Source organism: Apteryx rowi, unplaced genomic scaffold (assembly GCF_003343035.1).
Source record: "Apteryx rowi isolate R43461 unplaced genomic scaffold, aptRow1 scaffold_40, whole genome shotgun sequence".
Taxonomy (NCBI): Eukaryota; Metazoa; Chordata; class Aves; order Apterygiformes; family Apterygidae; genus Apteryx; species Apteryx rowi.
In genome coordinates this window covers 2,055,733-2,070,703 of record NW_020450530.1, presented here as the reverse complement: position 1 = coordinate 2,070,703, position 14,971 = coordinate 2,055,733, and the positions used below count along the sequence as shown (strand labels likewise).

Genomic DNA, 14,971 nt, shown 5'->3' with positions numbered 1-14,971 from the left:
GCAGCCTTTCACCATGCCTCTCCTAAATCTAAATTAACAGTATTTGATTTTTAAACTGTTGGCAGAAAAAGTCCAACTGAAATTACTCCCTGCTGGGTGAAGGGGAGTTCCCATTACCCATATGTTTAGGGTCAGCTCAAGCGATTCATACTCTAAAAAAAACCCCACTCCTGGTGACAATTTGATAGTGTAGTTTTCTTGAACATTCTTACCGTTGTATTCAAAATATGCATTTTATTCTGTATTTTATGTATCGAGTTCTCAAAGAACTCAGACTGTATCATAAAGATGTGCTAGTGTCTACAACATTGTAGGGATAAGAACTTAGAAATGTATTTAGATAAACAAAAAGGAACAAAAGAACATTTCTGTTTTTACAGTGTTTTACCTACCATTTTTACAGGTGACACCCAAAATTTCTATTAACTGCCAGATCAGATAAACCCTCTCTTTTTCCTCTAGTATTTTTCTTTTTCTTTAATTTTATGTTTGACCACAACATATATCTAGGCAGTTTTAAGGAATCTGTTATACAGCTACRGTTTCATCCACTTACATTTTATAAATCAATGCAAATACTTTGTATAAAAATTATTAAACTATTTTTGAAATATAAGAAAGCAGAGATGGGGAAAAAATTCACAAATTGCTAAGGTGATGTGTAGAGTTAACACTTGAAGCTAATTAATTGATTGAAATGGCTATATTTCAAGCTGATTTTATCCCTTTAGAGTTGGAAGTTAAGCTCCTATTCTCTTTTATTCTATGTTCTGATCATAACCAAAATTAAACCAAACCACTTAAAATTTCACTATTACATTTAAAGTTTAAGGCAAAAACCAAGATAGTTAAGAAAGAAGGGTTCCAGAAGAAGAAATGATGCGATCTCATTTCTTGCATATTTTCCTAATGTTATATTAGTTGACAATTCCAAAATGGCTTGGGTTAAATTCCAAATATATTATAATCTAACTTTTTTCTTTTCTTTTTTTTAAGAGAAAATTAGTTCTTTTCAGTACAGTTTTCCTTTTCTCATGAGGAAAGGTGAATATGTTGACATACTCAACTTTTAAAAGCAATCTGCAGGTGTATTAAGACCTCAGTAGGGTTACAGAGTTTATAAATACTATAAAGCCTACACAGTAGTGGGAAACAGTAACAGGAAAATGGAACCAGCTGTGGTATAAATGCCTGTCCTGGAAACCAAGTAGAAAGAAAACACGTAGAGATCGGAAAAAAGGCTTGATGGGAAATGTTGTCCTAGGCTATACAACCTATGCCAGAATCCTGTACTTGAAAAGAGTTAATAGTTTGGGGGGTTGTTTGTTTGGGKTTTTTTTTATTAAGGAAATCCCCAGGCAAAAAAAAAAAAAGAAAAAAGTATGCTGGAGTTAAATTTGTAAGTATATTAAAGGAAAACCTATAAGAAAACACCGTTATGCCCTTTTGAAGCACAAAATATAATCAGAAAAATCTTTAAATTTTAAGTTAATAAAACAGCCACACACTTGAAAACTTGGAAAGGCACTTTCAGGGCATCTCAGTAGCCTTAYGTGCCTCTGTCACATCACTCACAGAGCAACTGAAATTTTCTCCTCCGACTATGTACAACTTTATCACAACAAGTTCTGAAAATTGAGATACAACCTAACTGGACCATCCTAATCTTATCAGACTGTTCATTACAAGCCACATCTAAGCACACAACTTATCTTTACACTGATACAGAACGGTATCTTGTTTTTAAATACTATACTGAGCAACCTGAGCATAACAACTCTTCAGCAAAGATACTCAGCACAATTCCCTCCCCGTAGCTCACAGTTTCAAAGCAGCAAAGTGTTTCTATATTGCAAGATTTTTGCAGATTCACAGCTGTTATAGCTGGGCCTACAAAATTCTCCAGGCATGGATCAAAAATTAAATATCAGAGCAATCAGGGGTTCAGAGCCATGATGACATAAGGTACAAAATTTAATCCATATGCTCCATGTATCAAAAAACACAGGCAAAGTAATAGGAGAGGAAGAAAGGAAGCAGTTTTAGAACACAACCAACTGCAGATTTCCAACTTCTCCATAACCTTATTCAGATCCTTCATCGAGACGCCTCAGTTCTCAGATGTCACCAACAAACGTGCAGGAGAATGTAAAGACACAGGCAAAGTTAACTGCTTGAGGATGCTATCAGCAGCAGGTTATTTGGGGTTTAATGCAATTTTTAGTACAACCTTAATGCAAAACTTCCAGTTTGATGCACAGTTCCATACCCATTTCCATCCCCATCCCGCCACCCCTCGACCCCACACTAATCCTTACTAGAAAGCTAGCCATCAGAAGTAAACAGGGGGAAAAAAAAGCTATCTCACAGCCCCAAATTATTGTGAGAGGAAAGTGAGAGCAGGCACCAGCCTCACTTCATTGTAACCTATTCACATTTAGATCTGAGACCCAGCGCTCTTCCCATGGAGAAGACAGAATACCAAGCATCTTAAAGCACACAGCAGCAGAGAGATACCAGTCTTGTATGTCTACTTGTATGATTGGTATATAACAATCAGCTCCTCACTTCCCTCCCCTTGCCATAGTCGGATGACTTCTGTGACTTGAAACATACTTTACACGGAGATCTCAACCTCCAAAAAGTCTTCATGGCTTAGCTTGAGGGTGGGACATTGCTCTCATTAGTAGCTGCAGAGCAGTAGGACACTGAAAGGTCAGCATTCCTCTCCTTCCCACACCACCCTGTTATCCAAACATAACCTCCGTTGTTCCTCCATCCTGGTCCCAAGCAGACGAGCTACCTCTTCCAACCATGAGCCTCATCCTCAAATGATGATGATGATGATGTCCAGGAGAAAGGCACCATTAGACACAGCAACACCTCATCAATGCCCTATAAAGTCTCTAACTTTTTGTCTGACTTTACAAAACTATAAAGCTCCCTTTTAGCCTATAACTGACACCTACCATCACAATCTCCTTGAAATGAGAATCAGGGATAACCCTCCCCTCCCRACCAACAGCCAATACACATATTGTTACAAATTTAACTAAGCCATATAAAAGTTTTTGCCTGGGCATTAGCCTTATTACAGCGGGCAAGATTTCTTTTCTCTGAAACATAATTTTTATAGCATCAAAGTACGTAACACCTTTACACATAAGTTTTGAAATTCTCAAGACTATGTAAAGATTTATTCTTGCATGCCATCTTGTTGAGTCAGTGTGGAATCAGGACRTTAGACTGAAGTCAGCAGGACTTCAGGCATGAGCAAAATTACACATGTGCCTAAAGGGCTTGCAGTTTTAATGCCTCAATATCCACTCTCATAGACAAGTGTTCATTAACACAAGGGCAGAATCAAGTGCRATAATGCTTAAGATAGCAGCACAAGATGATGGCAAAAGAATCTTGAGGGGGGGAGAGAATTCTTCTTTTACTAGAGAAATCTTGGATAAATGGAAATGCAATATCCAACTAGCATATTAAGATCTTCCAGTCTCCTTGCTAGAATAAAAGTAATAGCGTGTACTTGAGGGGGGAAAAAAAAAAAGAAAAGAAACAGAAGATTCAGGTGATGATTTTTTGGAACAGCAATAATATTTTACTAAGTTGAGTGTAAATACTTTATGGGACTGTTTTTCCTCTAAATTTCTATAGATGTTACCTCCTGTTTACTGAATGTTTTAATTCTACCACTATTGAGATCAGTCTAGTTSTATTTTTTTACTTTAAATACATCAATGACCCAACAGTAAGCCATTATTAAGAGCCAGTTGGAAACCACTGTGACAGAAATGTTAATCTTCCTGTTTAAGAAAATGCACTTTATTTCTAGAATTTTTTCTGATTGCCTACAAAATACATTTAAATTTAAAAGTCAAATGGATCTTATGGATTATACTTTTGATAGAAGAATTCTTTAAATGTAGGGACCTAGCCCCTCCCCCTCAACAGATTTGCTGGATGAGTTATCATTGTGGGAAGATTATAAGATGTTGCTGTTCAAGTGTGTGTGTGTGTGTTTCTAGAGAGTAGGTATTACAATTTACAATTTTTATTTTAATTATGTATCCCATAATTTCTTCCACAGCTGAGAGCCAGAGMAAGCAGAAGCTAAAATTTTCTTTTTCACTCCCAGTAAAAGAAAGATGTCACAAGGTGACACAACTCGGAGCTATCAGAGCAAATGAATATGAATTCACAAACAAGGCAGAAATTAAGACCTACAATATACTATATAACAATGGTCTCTAYGTATGAACACCAAAATACAACAAATTTAAAACAGACAAACAGCAGAACATAATAAATGTCTACTTGGGTCAGAGGCCTCAGTAAAAGGAAGGACAGTAGGGCAATGAGGGTACAGGAAAACTAGACACACATTTGAAGTGTGACTCCTCTACATACAGAAACTGTGACCTTTGASAAGCTAGCAAACCAGAAGAAATATTAATGAAAACAGACAAATATTTTTACCTATCTTTTGAACGCTAAGAAAAGTACTGAAGTAATTCAATGTTTCAATAATATTTCTGTCTAATTTTATCTTCATTATTCTCATGCTGTTTTGAACTGGTCGATAATATTAAATAAAATTAATTCCCTACCAAAGTTTGCCAGAACAGTTCAAGGAGCTTGTTTCATCTCAAAAAGGCTGTATTTTGAAAACTTGCTACAGAGAATAAACCCACTCTTTATTACACTGCATAAACAGGAGCACATCAGAATTATTCCACTGAAGTGTCACCTCRTTTTAAAATGAACATAAGTTCTAATCACCTTCAAGTAGCATCACATGGTCACYGAAAGTGAAGCCTGCATCATTCTGGTTAGTGTTCAATAGAAACATGTAATCAAGGCACCATAATAAACATTCCCTGATCCCTCATTGTCAATACAAGATTGTCCTGTCATTGCTTCAGGGCTCCTCAGTAAAARGGATGGACAGACAGAATCACTTATAGCACAGAAGAAGAAAATTTCTATCCATGGTCAATTAAATTATACATGCATTCTCCTGGGCTGCAAAGAGAATGTATGATGAACATRTATTATTCATTTAGGAACCATATCATTAATTTCTTATTGATGAGGATGTCTGATGCATGAACCCACTTWTCCCACTGAAGGGCCTACAATGCACAACAATTTCAGAAATCCTTTTATGCAAAACCTTCAAAGCTCCCAACATTCTCAGAATCTTAYGGGTCACTCCTAACTGTTGGAGATTTTTGGCCATGTTTACAAAGCCAAGGAGCTACCAGATAATGAATTACAACTTCTGAAAGGCAGCCTGTCACGAAGTAAAAAGAAGCTATAGATTTCCCACACAGCTGGATTTTGCCTGCATGGAGATCACATAAGCATTTTCATAGAAAGCTGTCATTCTGAATGCAGGGCAAGAGAAAACAAAGGAAAGAAAAGAAGATAGCTGTGGATGTAGGATACATGATAACACATATGGAGCTAGAGGATCCATCTGAATAAGTGAAGAGAGTAAAGTTTCTTTTGCAGAATTTCTTTTAGCAGAAGGTTGACACTCTTTGGTAAGCTCTGCTTACTCATTTCTTCACATCAATGTATTCTATGAGCAGAGTAGAATTGCCTTGCTTAATGCTAAAGAGCAAGTGAGGAAAACAGAACAACTCCTATCCTGAAAAGATATTTTTGAAGGATGAAATCTTGTATGTTTGATACCTGTTTAGTACCTGTCACTAATCCTGCAGCATGGAAAATTATTTTTGAGGAAATTATTGGAAGTGGGAAACAACCAAGACTGAGAGAAAAACCAGCAGTTAAGCCCTGCTTACAGGGTGGGGTAGAAGAAGTCTGGAGAGGTCTGCAACCAATGCTCATCCAGAGGACTGTGGCCCTTATTCAACACTTCTATAATTCACATCACTGGAAGACAGATGCTCTCCATCAAGCATCATAAATAAATTTGAAGATAGGGTCAACTGGCAAGAATCCCTAGTGACAGACAACCCCTTGGACATCCATCCTAGATGAATGAAATGAATGTAGAAACATATCAAAAGATCTCAAGCAACAGAAGGTGCAAGTTAAGATCCTAAGTCCACTCCGCTCCTTGAGCAGATGACCACATGTCAATGTATTATTTGACCGATAAAATTTCTCTTCTCTTCAAACAGTGTTAAAGTCCTCCTTAAAACCCAGAGGAGCATGAACGCTCTTCCACTCTGACCTAGATCTACAATGCAGCTCAGGATTTGGACAGGTAGATCTTTTCTTCTCCTTGTGAGCAGAAAAAATCTTTACCCACAACCATTTTTTGCAGCTGCTACACCATTCTTATTAGCTGCACTGCAATGAGATATTTTAATTTACTTTCTTCTCCAAAAAGAAGAACAGTGTCAATTTCATAATCAGAATAAAACCTCTAAATTGAGGTTTACCTGAAGCCTAGAAGGAATCAAATCCAATCAGTCTAACTCCTGCTAACTCCTTGAAGCCAGAAGTCTACATTAGGATCTAGTGTCATCAAGGAGTAAAYGAGTAAATTGTTTGCTTTCTTATCCTTAATTTCAAAATAATTCAATGATCCGTATTTAATACTCACTGTGCAGCTATTACGAAGGGCTTCAAATTTACGCTGGATTTCATCTCTATGTGCCTAAAGGAGGTAAGAAGTTAATCATCAATTTTTCATACATTAGAATTAGAATCCAACAGCTGTTGCTAAACAAACTGCAGAACAATCTACCAGCAAGCAAAGTTTGGAAGGCAGATGCTGCAGGCTATGAAAGCACTCTGTAGTGGCAAAGAACTGATTAGCAAAAGTCACATCCTACTTAATCAAAATATACTCATGCTCCCAATTCTGAACTACTTTAGACCAATGTACAAACTCACAAACTGAATTATGTAAAAGGTTCCATCTTAAATGGTCACCAGAAGACATATCAATTCAATGTKAAGTTTGTACATTCTTGACTTTTAAAATTAATTGAGTTGTTTTCACTTCCATATCCAGATTTGCATTTCATGTAAAATAAATACTGCATACAATTTAATGCTTGCAAAGAAAAACTACAATGAAATATTGTGCAAGCTACCCCAAACAGCTCTGCCAATCTACCTGAATCCTACCGTAAAGTACCATTTAATCCTGAACCTCTCCAAGAATCAGTAATGAAACAGAATAATCAATTCTTTGGAAGACAGCATCCAGTGTTGAAAAGTGCAAACGCTTATTTTAAAGAATGCAGTATTGCATGCACCATTTTACTTCCTAATTTACAAGCAAAGCATGACAAAGCAAAAGTTCTTGTTTCAGCCTCATGGCCTCTCTCAAAATTCATTCAGACTGTCAAACTGATTTAACAAGTGTCTAATGTCATATGCTATCTCAGCCCTTAACAAATGAAAGGCTAGTGCACTAGCACGTCCAGCCACCTTTCTTTATTCAGAACATTTTCCTTATAGCCAAGAGACTAAACAGGAAAAACTGTTTAGCAGACGTCAAATATGAGAGCTGAAAAGTTATCTTACCACAACAGGCAATATGAAAAATAAAAAAAGTATATAAAAAAAAATTCCAAAACAGAAATACCCCGAGCCCACTGAACCAGACTAAAATGATCTGGAGATGCTGTATCTTACTCCTACAAGAGCTGGTCCAAAAGCACTACCATTTTGCCAGAAAAATTGAAGTAATAACTGAGTGAACGCAGGTCATTTACACTCATCTGTTTCATTGGTGGTGTAGGTAAAGATATCAAGCACATCACCATCCCGTTAGCAGTGATACTGGTTGTTATGCAAAGCTTTCAGCTGGGAGGGGACGACCTCAGTTTTGAGCAAAAGAAACTGATGTCATATATTATTCAGTTATTCTAAAGCATGGATGTTGCTGCTGCGCTTTCCCAGCAGGTACCTGCTTTAGAACAACTCCGAGGGAACGGTTCTCCCTTCCGCCTGTCCAAGAGCATCAGTACAATACGAGCACCTGTTTCAGCTGAGCCCATCATCCCTTCTAAAAAGGGATGCACTGGCAGAAATATTCAGAACAACGGTTCTTTCCATCAAATGCCCCTGGAGCTAGTGAATGCTTATTTTCAACACTTCAGCATGACGGGATTGGGAGGTCGTTGGAGACGGCTGCTTCAGTGACGGTTAGCTGGCAGCCAAAGTAGCAGGTCAGATACTTCCCTACTCCCTCCCCCCCAGCCCTGGGAATCCGTCATGAAGAAAATATTACTTAGAATCAAGCAGTTTGAAAGTATCTTTTTGCACTCAAGAGACAGCAACCAGCAGCATATAATTTAGCATTCCATTTACTGAGAAGAAAAAACAAGGGGGAGTTTTAATTGACCTTTTTTCTTTTATATCATTCACACACCTAACGAGAGACTGCAAGATACACACGTGACAATTTTTAATGAAATAAGCACCATAATAAAATTAGGGTGTTAACGACACTATTTTCCTAGGAATTTTGTTTCTTTCAAATAAGTATAAAGCAGGAAAATTGACAGAAAGGAATCGCCAAAATATTTATGATCACCAAGTACTTTCAAACTCATGAGAGATTATTTAAATAAGGAAATCAGAGAGTAAAATTCTTAACAATAACAATTACAGAGGCAACTTTCACTCCACCACAAAGTAATAATGTTGTTGCAAAGAACCAATCAATTTTGGCACAAATGAATCGCCACTAGGAAGCAGTCATATGGTTAAAGGTAACAAGATGAAATTTGACATTTTAGTCATTCCCGCCTCTATCAGTAACAAGGCACAATTCATGTTCTGCTTTGAAAATTAAAAATTAAGTAGTATAAATCAATATTAACCTTATTATGAAACATGCACCTACATAATTCCAATCTGTAGATACGGCTCATAGTACCAATTTTAGGGCTCACCGTGAGAGCTTGAATCTCCTCCTCTGCTTCAGCTGTAGTCTCCTCTAGTTCAGTTTTGGCTTCACGGAGCTGATTCTCCAGGGCTGTCCGTGCAGCCTGCAGCCCAGTAATTTGAGATTCACGCTCCTGGAGCGTCAGCTGCAATTCTGTCAACTGCCTTTTCAGTTCCAACTTTTGTTCTTCATGCTCTAGACTAACCTGAAGAAGGAAAAAGCAGCGTCCAAACATGAGCTACTAATATAGAAACTGAGAAATTACAGGAAATGTAATCTCATTTCAAACCTTATTTTAGGATAACATGGCAATGTCTACCCCAAAATCACATCTTGACAGATTGTTTAAGTCACCAAGAAGTCAAGGATGCAGCTTTGTCTACTGCCTAAAAACTATTGGTTTGCTTTGAAAAAGGCCAAAAGAAATATGGCATTTTGAAATAAAAAGAAGGGTACAAGACTAGTTCCAGGTATGACACAAATATTACATATCAAATGTTAATACAAAAGAATGCAAGTTTAAGTAGTTTGTGGTGATCTTCCCTAACTAAAATTTAAATCACTGTATCTGAGAATCTTTATGAATAAACATCAATATCAATCTTTATATCTATGTAAACATCATATACATTTTGCAATTTACTTTCATACTTCATTTTCCCTTCAAATTCTTTTTAAATATACCGACCAGATCTCCTGGCTCTAGGTTTACTTGAATGGCTTCTTTTGAAGATCTTTTTGAGGCAAATATCACCATGTTCAGGGATAAACATGTCACTTCCAGAAATGGATAAGAACTGAACAAGCAGCACAACAGATCTCAGTGCTCAAAATCAATTGCAAACCTTAGCACTTTCCTCGAGTTGTCTGCTATTGCATGTGAATCTGTCTGTTGTGTTGCAGATGCGGGACAAGTCTGCCAGAAACCTTATACTGGTCCCAAACAACTTCTGGTCAAATACGGACGTATGTTGGTCATCCAACCCCCTTAGCTAAAGATAAGATTTCAGTCTTAGCTCAAAACCAGTGGAGTGAGACTAGAGAAGGTAAAAGAAGATTTGAAGTGGATCCAAACTAGTTGACACAAAACTAAAAACAAAGAATGAACCACAGCTCACAAATCTTTCAAAATGCATATTTTCTATTACTGTTAGGTTTCCAGAAAACTTCTGAAAATCATCCACAAAGCAGCATGTTTCCTATTTTCTTAAAGCATTTTTGTTGTGTCCTTTGGTTTCTGTTCTACAATAAAATATAAACTGAATCTTTAAGTCTGCAGTTAAGCTGGTCATTGTACCTAAATAAGCTTTTTTCCCACAACCATTCTAGCTGGACAATATTATAAGGATACTGTACAAAAAATAGTAAATGCAATTCTAAGAAAGCTAAATAATCTGAAAGTTAAGATTTTGTTAGGTCTAAGAAAGACAAACCCTGACTACTTACTCTTAGCTCCTTCCAATGAGCAATCTTTTTTTTAACTCCTGGGAAAAATAAAGCATCACTAGGCCAAAATAAAGTAATACACCTTAAAATACCATTATTTAAAGCACATAGAACTAGGACAACTTAATTCTAGTTCTCACTATAATACTTGAATGTACCACATTTTGAGTAAGTTTGTCTGGAGGGATTAAACCCAAATTTTCACCTCTCGTAGCCTAGTCTCCAACTCCAACAGGCGGTTCTTGTCAGTGTGGTCTTGGTGACTCATTTTTTCCAACTGTTCTTCTAATTTTCGATTCTGGGCCTCTAACTTCCCAGCTTGTGTTTCCAAGTAGAACTTCTGTTGCCTGAGCTCTGAAATCATTTCTTCTTGGGCTTTCCTGATAGAAGAAAAACATAAGAAACAAACTCCAAATGTCCTTAGAGTGTGCCCTTTCACTGGGGTTAAGTAGGAAACAATACACTACAAGTTTCCTGTTAAGTAAAACAGTTAGACCCGAGTTAGCTCTTCATAGCCCAAATTCTACTTGCTGGTAAAGGAGGAAAAAAAAAAAACCCAACTCTTTATTGCTGTCTGCAAAAGATTCATATACTAGTGGATTCACCAATATACATGCCCAGAACACTGAAATTTCATATATTTGCAAGTTGCACAGAAAAATRAATTCTCTAAATGGTAATCTACAGCACTGTCCAAGCTACAGTTCATTCTGTTCATTTCACCAATGACTTGTTATATGTATTTCCATATAGGAAAAAAAATGCTAAGAATAGTTGCTTTCACACAATATATTTCCATGAGATGAGAGCAACTCTAAGGTTTAGGGATTTTATTTTTTTTTAATAAGTTGTAATGGATCTAGGACAAGTTTTTAACTCTGTCTACACCGAAGCAAAGTTTTGTTGTCTCTGATCAAAGTCTTAATTTATAAAGTGAAAAAATAGTTACTTGTGCTCATAAGAATTTTGAGAGCTGGTAACACCTGCTAAAGGCAAAAATTAGTTATTATCATAAGAATTTGAAATGGATACTTCCATTAAAACAACACATAAAAAAAACCCTCTTTCTACATTATTTACAATTCCTAGAATCATTTTATCATTCATTTGAAAATTCTGCCTCATATAGTGCTTTCCACTTAGGAACCTCACAAAGCTCTACGTATATTAATGAACCAACATTTTAAGAAGCTCACTGTGAGATAAGCTGTTATTAATCCTATCCCAGAAAAATTATGTGGGTTGCCCAAGATAGGAAGACTTAACAAATAGGAAGACTTAACAAAACTAGAAATAGAACCTAATTCTTCTGACTCACATTTCTGTGCATCGCAAACAGAAACACCCTTTCTCTTTTTTTTAAATTTACCTCAACAGATTATTGGCAGCCAGAACTGTCAAATGGTGTTATTTCTCTTCCTACAGTTTACTGGGCTATCTGCTCAGGAATCTGGTAATCATTAGTTTCCTTAGGTATTAATGGGTAGCACTGTATTTCACTACCTACTATCTATCTGAGTTTATCGCTGCCTTTATTACATTTTTCCCAGTTCTCTCACACTGTCAAACGTTGCTTTTTTCACAGTCTGAGAAATAAAAGAAACAGGACAAAGAACATGGAATTTTATGTCATGAAAAAACTGTACTGAAGTTTACCGCAGCTATCTGGAGAATGTTCATTTCTAGTTCTTGTAAGCGTTTACTTCTTCAGTGAATAGCATCTGACAAAATTCCAGCAGAGCTGAGGTTTTACACTCAGTTCAGCACCAATACTGCGACACTAGGCCTTACATATGTTTCCCAGGGACAAGTTGAGAGACTACTACTGTTTTCTTCAGCCTGATGGCAAGTTATGGCTTTTGCTTCCACAACAAATTTCCTGGGTGATTAACTGGAGGTCATCTGGAGTATACACAACCAGAGTATAAAGCAACTCAGTAATTAGCTTTCTCAGCTATTTCTGTGAATATTTTTGGCTGCTCAGGTTAAAAAAACTCGCCAGATATTTGAAATATAACAAAAATTAGTGCCATTACATAGCTGGAGGCATAATCAGCACTGAAAAGAAAAACAAAACAAAACAAAGCAATTCTTTATCAAAATTCATCCTTGCTTGACTCCGTTCAATATTACAGGTGGATCTGTCCAAGCACTGCCCACAGAGACACTATCTAACATTGCATCCAGCAGCTGACAGACACCAAAAGCATTTCTGCAGACAGCCAAACTCAATGAATCTTTTAACTCAGTAACAGCATATGCTACATTAGCCCTATCTTGCACATCAAACAATCTGTGCTCTTTCCTATACTTGAAGTAGGATGTCTTTAAGTCATTTAGGAACGAAAAACAGCTCTATAAAGATAAGGAATCTTAGTTAAAATACAAAGCAGGCACTCGGAAAGATCTGATACAGAAGATCAAAAGGTCCAAGGTTTGCTCTGTGTTTAAAAAACAAAAATAATTCACCAGCAAAATAGTTGCTGATTGCACAGTGATTCAGGATCATGTTAGATCTTGGCCAGTAGGATTCCCAAAACACTGAACTGACTATTACACTGGTCATTGATAAGGAGAACTAAAGAGAGGCTGAAATGGAGAAGTCAGTAGAAATATATGAAAGTGCTATCCGGATTAGGAAGAAAACAAGAATTGAAGCAGAATTCCGAAGATGAAGCTGGGATATCTTCTACTTCATTTCACTTATGCCCATTTCAGGAAGCAACTGTCTCACACTTGCAATGAGCATCTCAAAAACTTGCAGGAAAACTCTTGGCTTAAAATCCAGTTTTCTCACTTGTCTTGTCACTGATAGGATAGGAAGGAAAATTTGTGAAGGAAAAGTATTTAAAGTTTTCCATTTCAACATCAAGTAGCTGTCATAGGAACCAAGGGAAATACAAATCTATTAGCAATACATATGTTCTGAAAAGGAATATATGTCCCTCCAGAGGTATCTCAGACTTTAAAATTATTAGGATTCATTTAACACATTTGGTAAAGTTGCATAAAGAACCAGCCTCAGGAAAGGCTCCAAAATAAACATAGCAATACAACCAAATTTTACTAGTCATGTTTGAGAAAACACACAATAAGCATTGAACTACAACTATTTGAAGAATGAGCACATTTTTGCATCACAGATGATAAAAACAAGGGAGGAGCACAGCAGACCTGCAGAAAAGAACTGGTTTTAGGTTTAGATAATAAATTTTCCTGAGAGCTGTTCAGTAGTGACCAGTTGGCTAGCAGTTGCTATACTTACATGTTCCTCTGGGTAAAAAGGCTGCTATTTGCTGCCAGCTTATTGGCTTCAGACAGTTCCACTATTCTCTGCTCCAGTGACCTAATCTTTGAATCCATGGCATTGATCATCTGAAACAGAGCAGTGTGCCTTTGAGATCGCACAACCAAAGTGATTTTAAAGGCAATGTTTAAAAAAAAAAGTCTCCAAAACCTTGTGCAGAAACAAATAAAAGAATAAACATCAAACGGTGAAACAAAGGAGCACCACAGATGCAAATATCAGAACCATTTACAACTGTTCTTCTACTGCTTTAATACTGAGGCAAGCAGCTATTATATTACCTGTGCACTACATGACTGGTACACAACAAGCTATCTGGCTACTTTTAAGGAAATGTTCTTGAAGATATCTTAAATTTAAAAAAGCCTTTTAAAATTATTATTAATCAGTAGATTTCCTTCAACACAACTCAGCAGCAATGCAAAACCTCAAAGATGACTATCTTGCTCAAAATCAAAGTCTCAAAAGCTACTCTTAAAATGCTTTGATTTCCAGTTCAGCTACACATACCGCCTTCTGTTCAGCCAGGACTTTACATTTTTCACGTGCTTCTTCTTCATGTCTTCTCAGCATATTCTCAAGTGCTTCCTTATCAGCAAGATCTTTCTTCATCTGATTTTCCAGCACCTATATAAAGACATTTCTTTTGTTTAATTTATCTTTGTTTTATTGAGCAAAGGGCAAACAAAAAGAAAATCATCAAGAAAAATAGGAGTGTATTAAGCAATTGATCATATCTCAAGCAAAAGTAGAGCCAACATGCAATGGCACGAAATACCTGGAACATCAAACTCAAAAAAGAATGTTTCTCAGTCACCCTGAAGACTGAATTTAATGATGGAATTTTATGAAGACAGAAGCCATTGTTGATTATTTTTTTTTAGGCCCTATAAACTGTCCAAGAAACATCCCAGACTAATGCAACAGAAAAGCCTGGACACCACAGGATACCTTTTACTGTTCCAGTGATATCCATCCCATATCCTGTATCCCTTTCATCTGGCTTCCTGATTTCTCCTACAAAACCTCTATCATATGTCCCCATTACACATGGGTTCTGTTTTTCTTCTAATTCCTTTCCTGGTCCCTATCCTCTTTCCAGTTTTTATGTCAACATTTTTCCTTTCCCAACATCTACCTCTGAGCTTCCTGTTTTCTGTCATTCTCCTCTCATTCTTGAATACTATCACATGCTAAAATCTGCCAGGAAACCCTCTTCTATTTTTCCTTCATGTTTCTCTCACAGAAATTTCTTTTCTTCTCTTAAATACTACATCCTCTTAAATTTACAGTGAAATGTAGAGGTATAGCCCTAAGTAAACATAATA

At 36.7% G+C, this 14,971-nt stretch overlaps 1 protein-coding gene across 1 annotated transcript in view; it reads right to left on the bottom strand.

The window, feature by feature from the left end:
• Positions 1–14,971, bottom strand: part of CIT (citron rho-interacting serine/threonine kinase) — a 75,009-nt gene that overhangs the window by 23,523 nt on the left and 36,515 nt on the right. The window contains exons 20-24 of the mRNA XM_026075203.1: positions 14,154–14,270; positions 13,602–13,711; positions 10,542–10,716; positions 8,898–9,095; positions 6,590–6,643 (exon numbers count right to left, since the gene is read on the bottom strand). Of these exons, the coding sequence (XP_025930988.1) occupies positions 6,590–6,643; positions 8,898–9,095; positions 10,542–10,716; positions 13,602–13,711; positions 14,154–14,270 (654 nt within the window). The remainder of the gene's footprint in view (positions 1–6,589; positions 6,644–8,897; positions 9,096–10,541; positions 10,717–13,601; positions 13,712–14,153; positions 14,271–14,971) is intronic.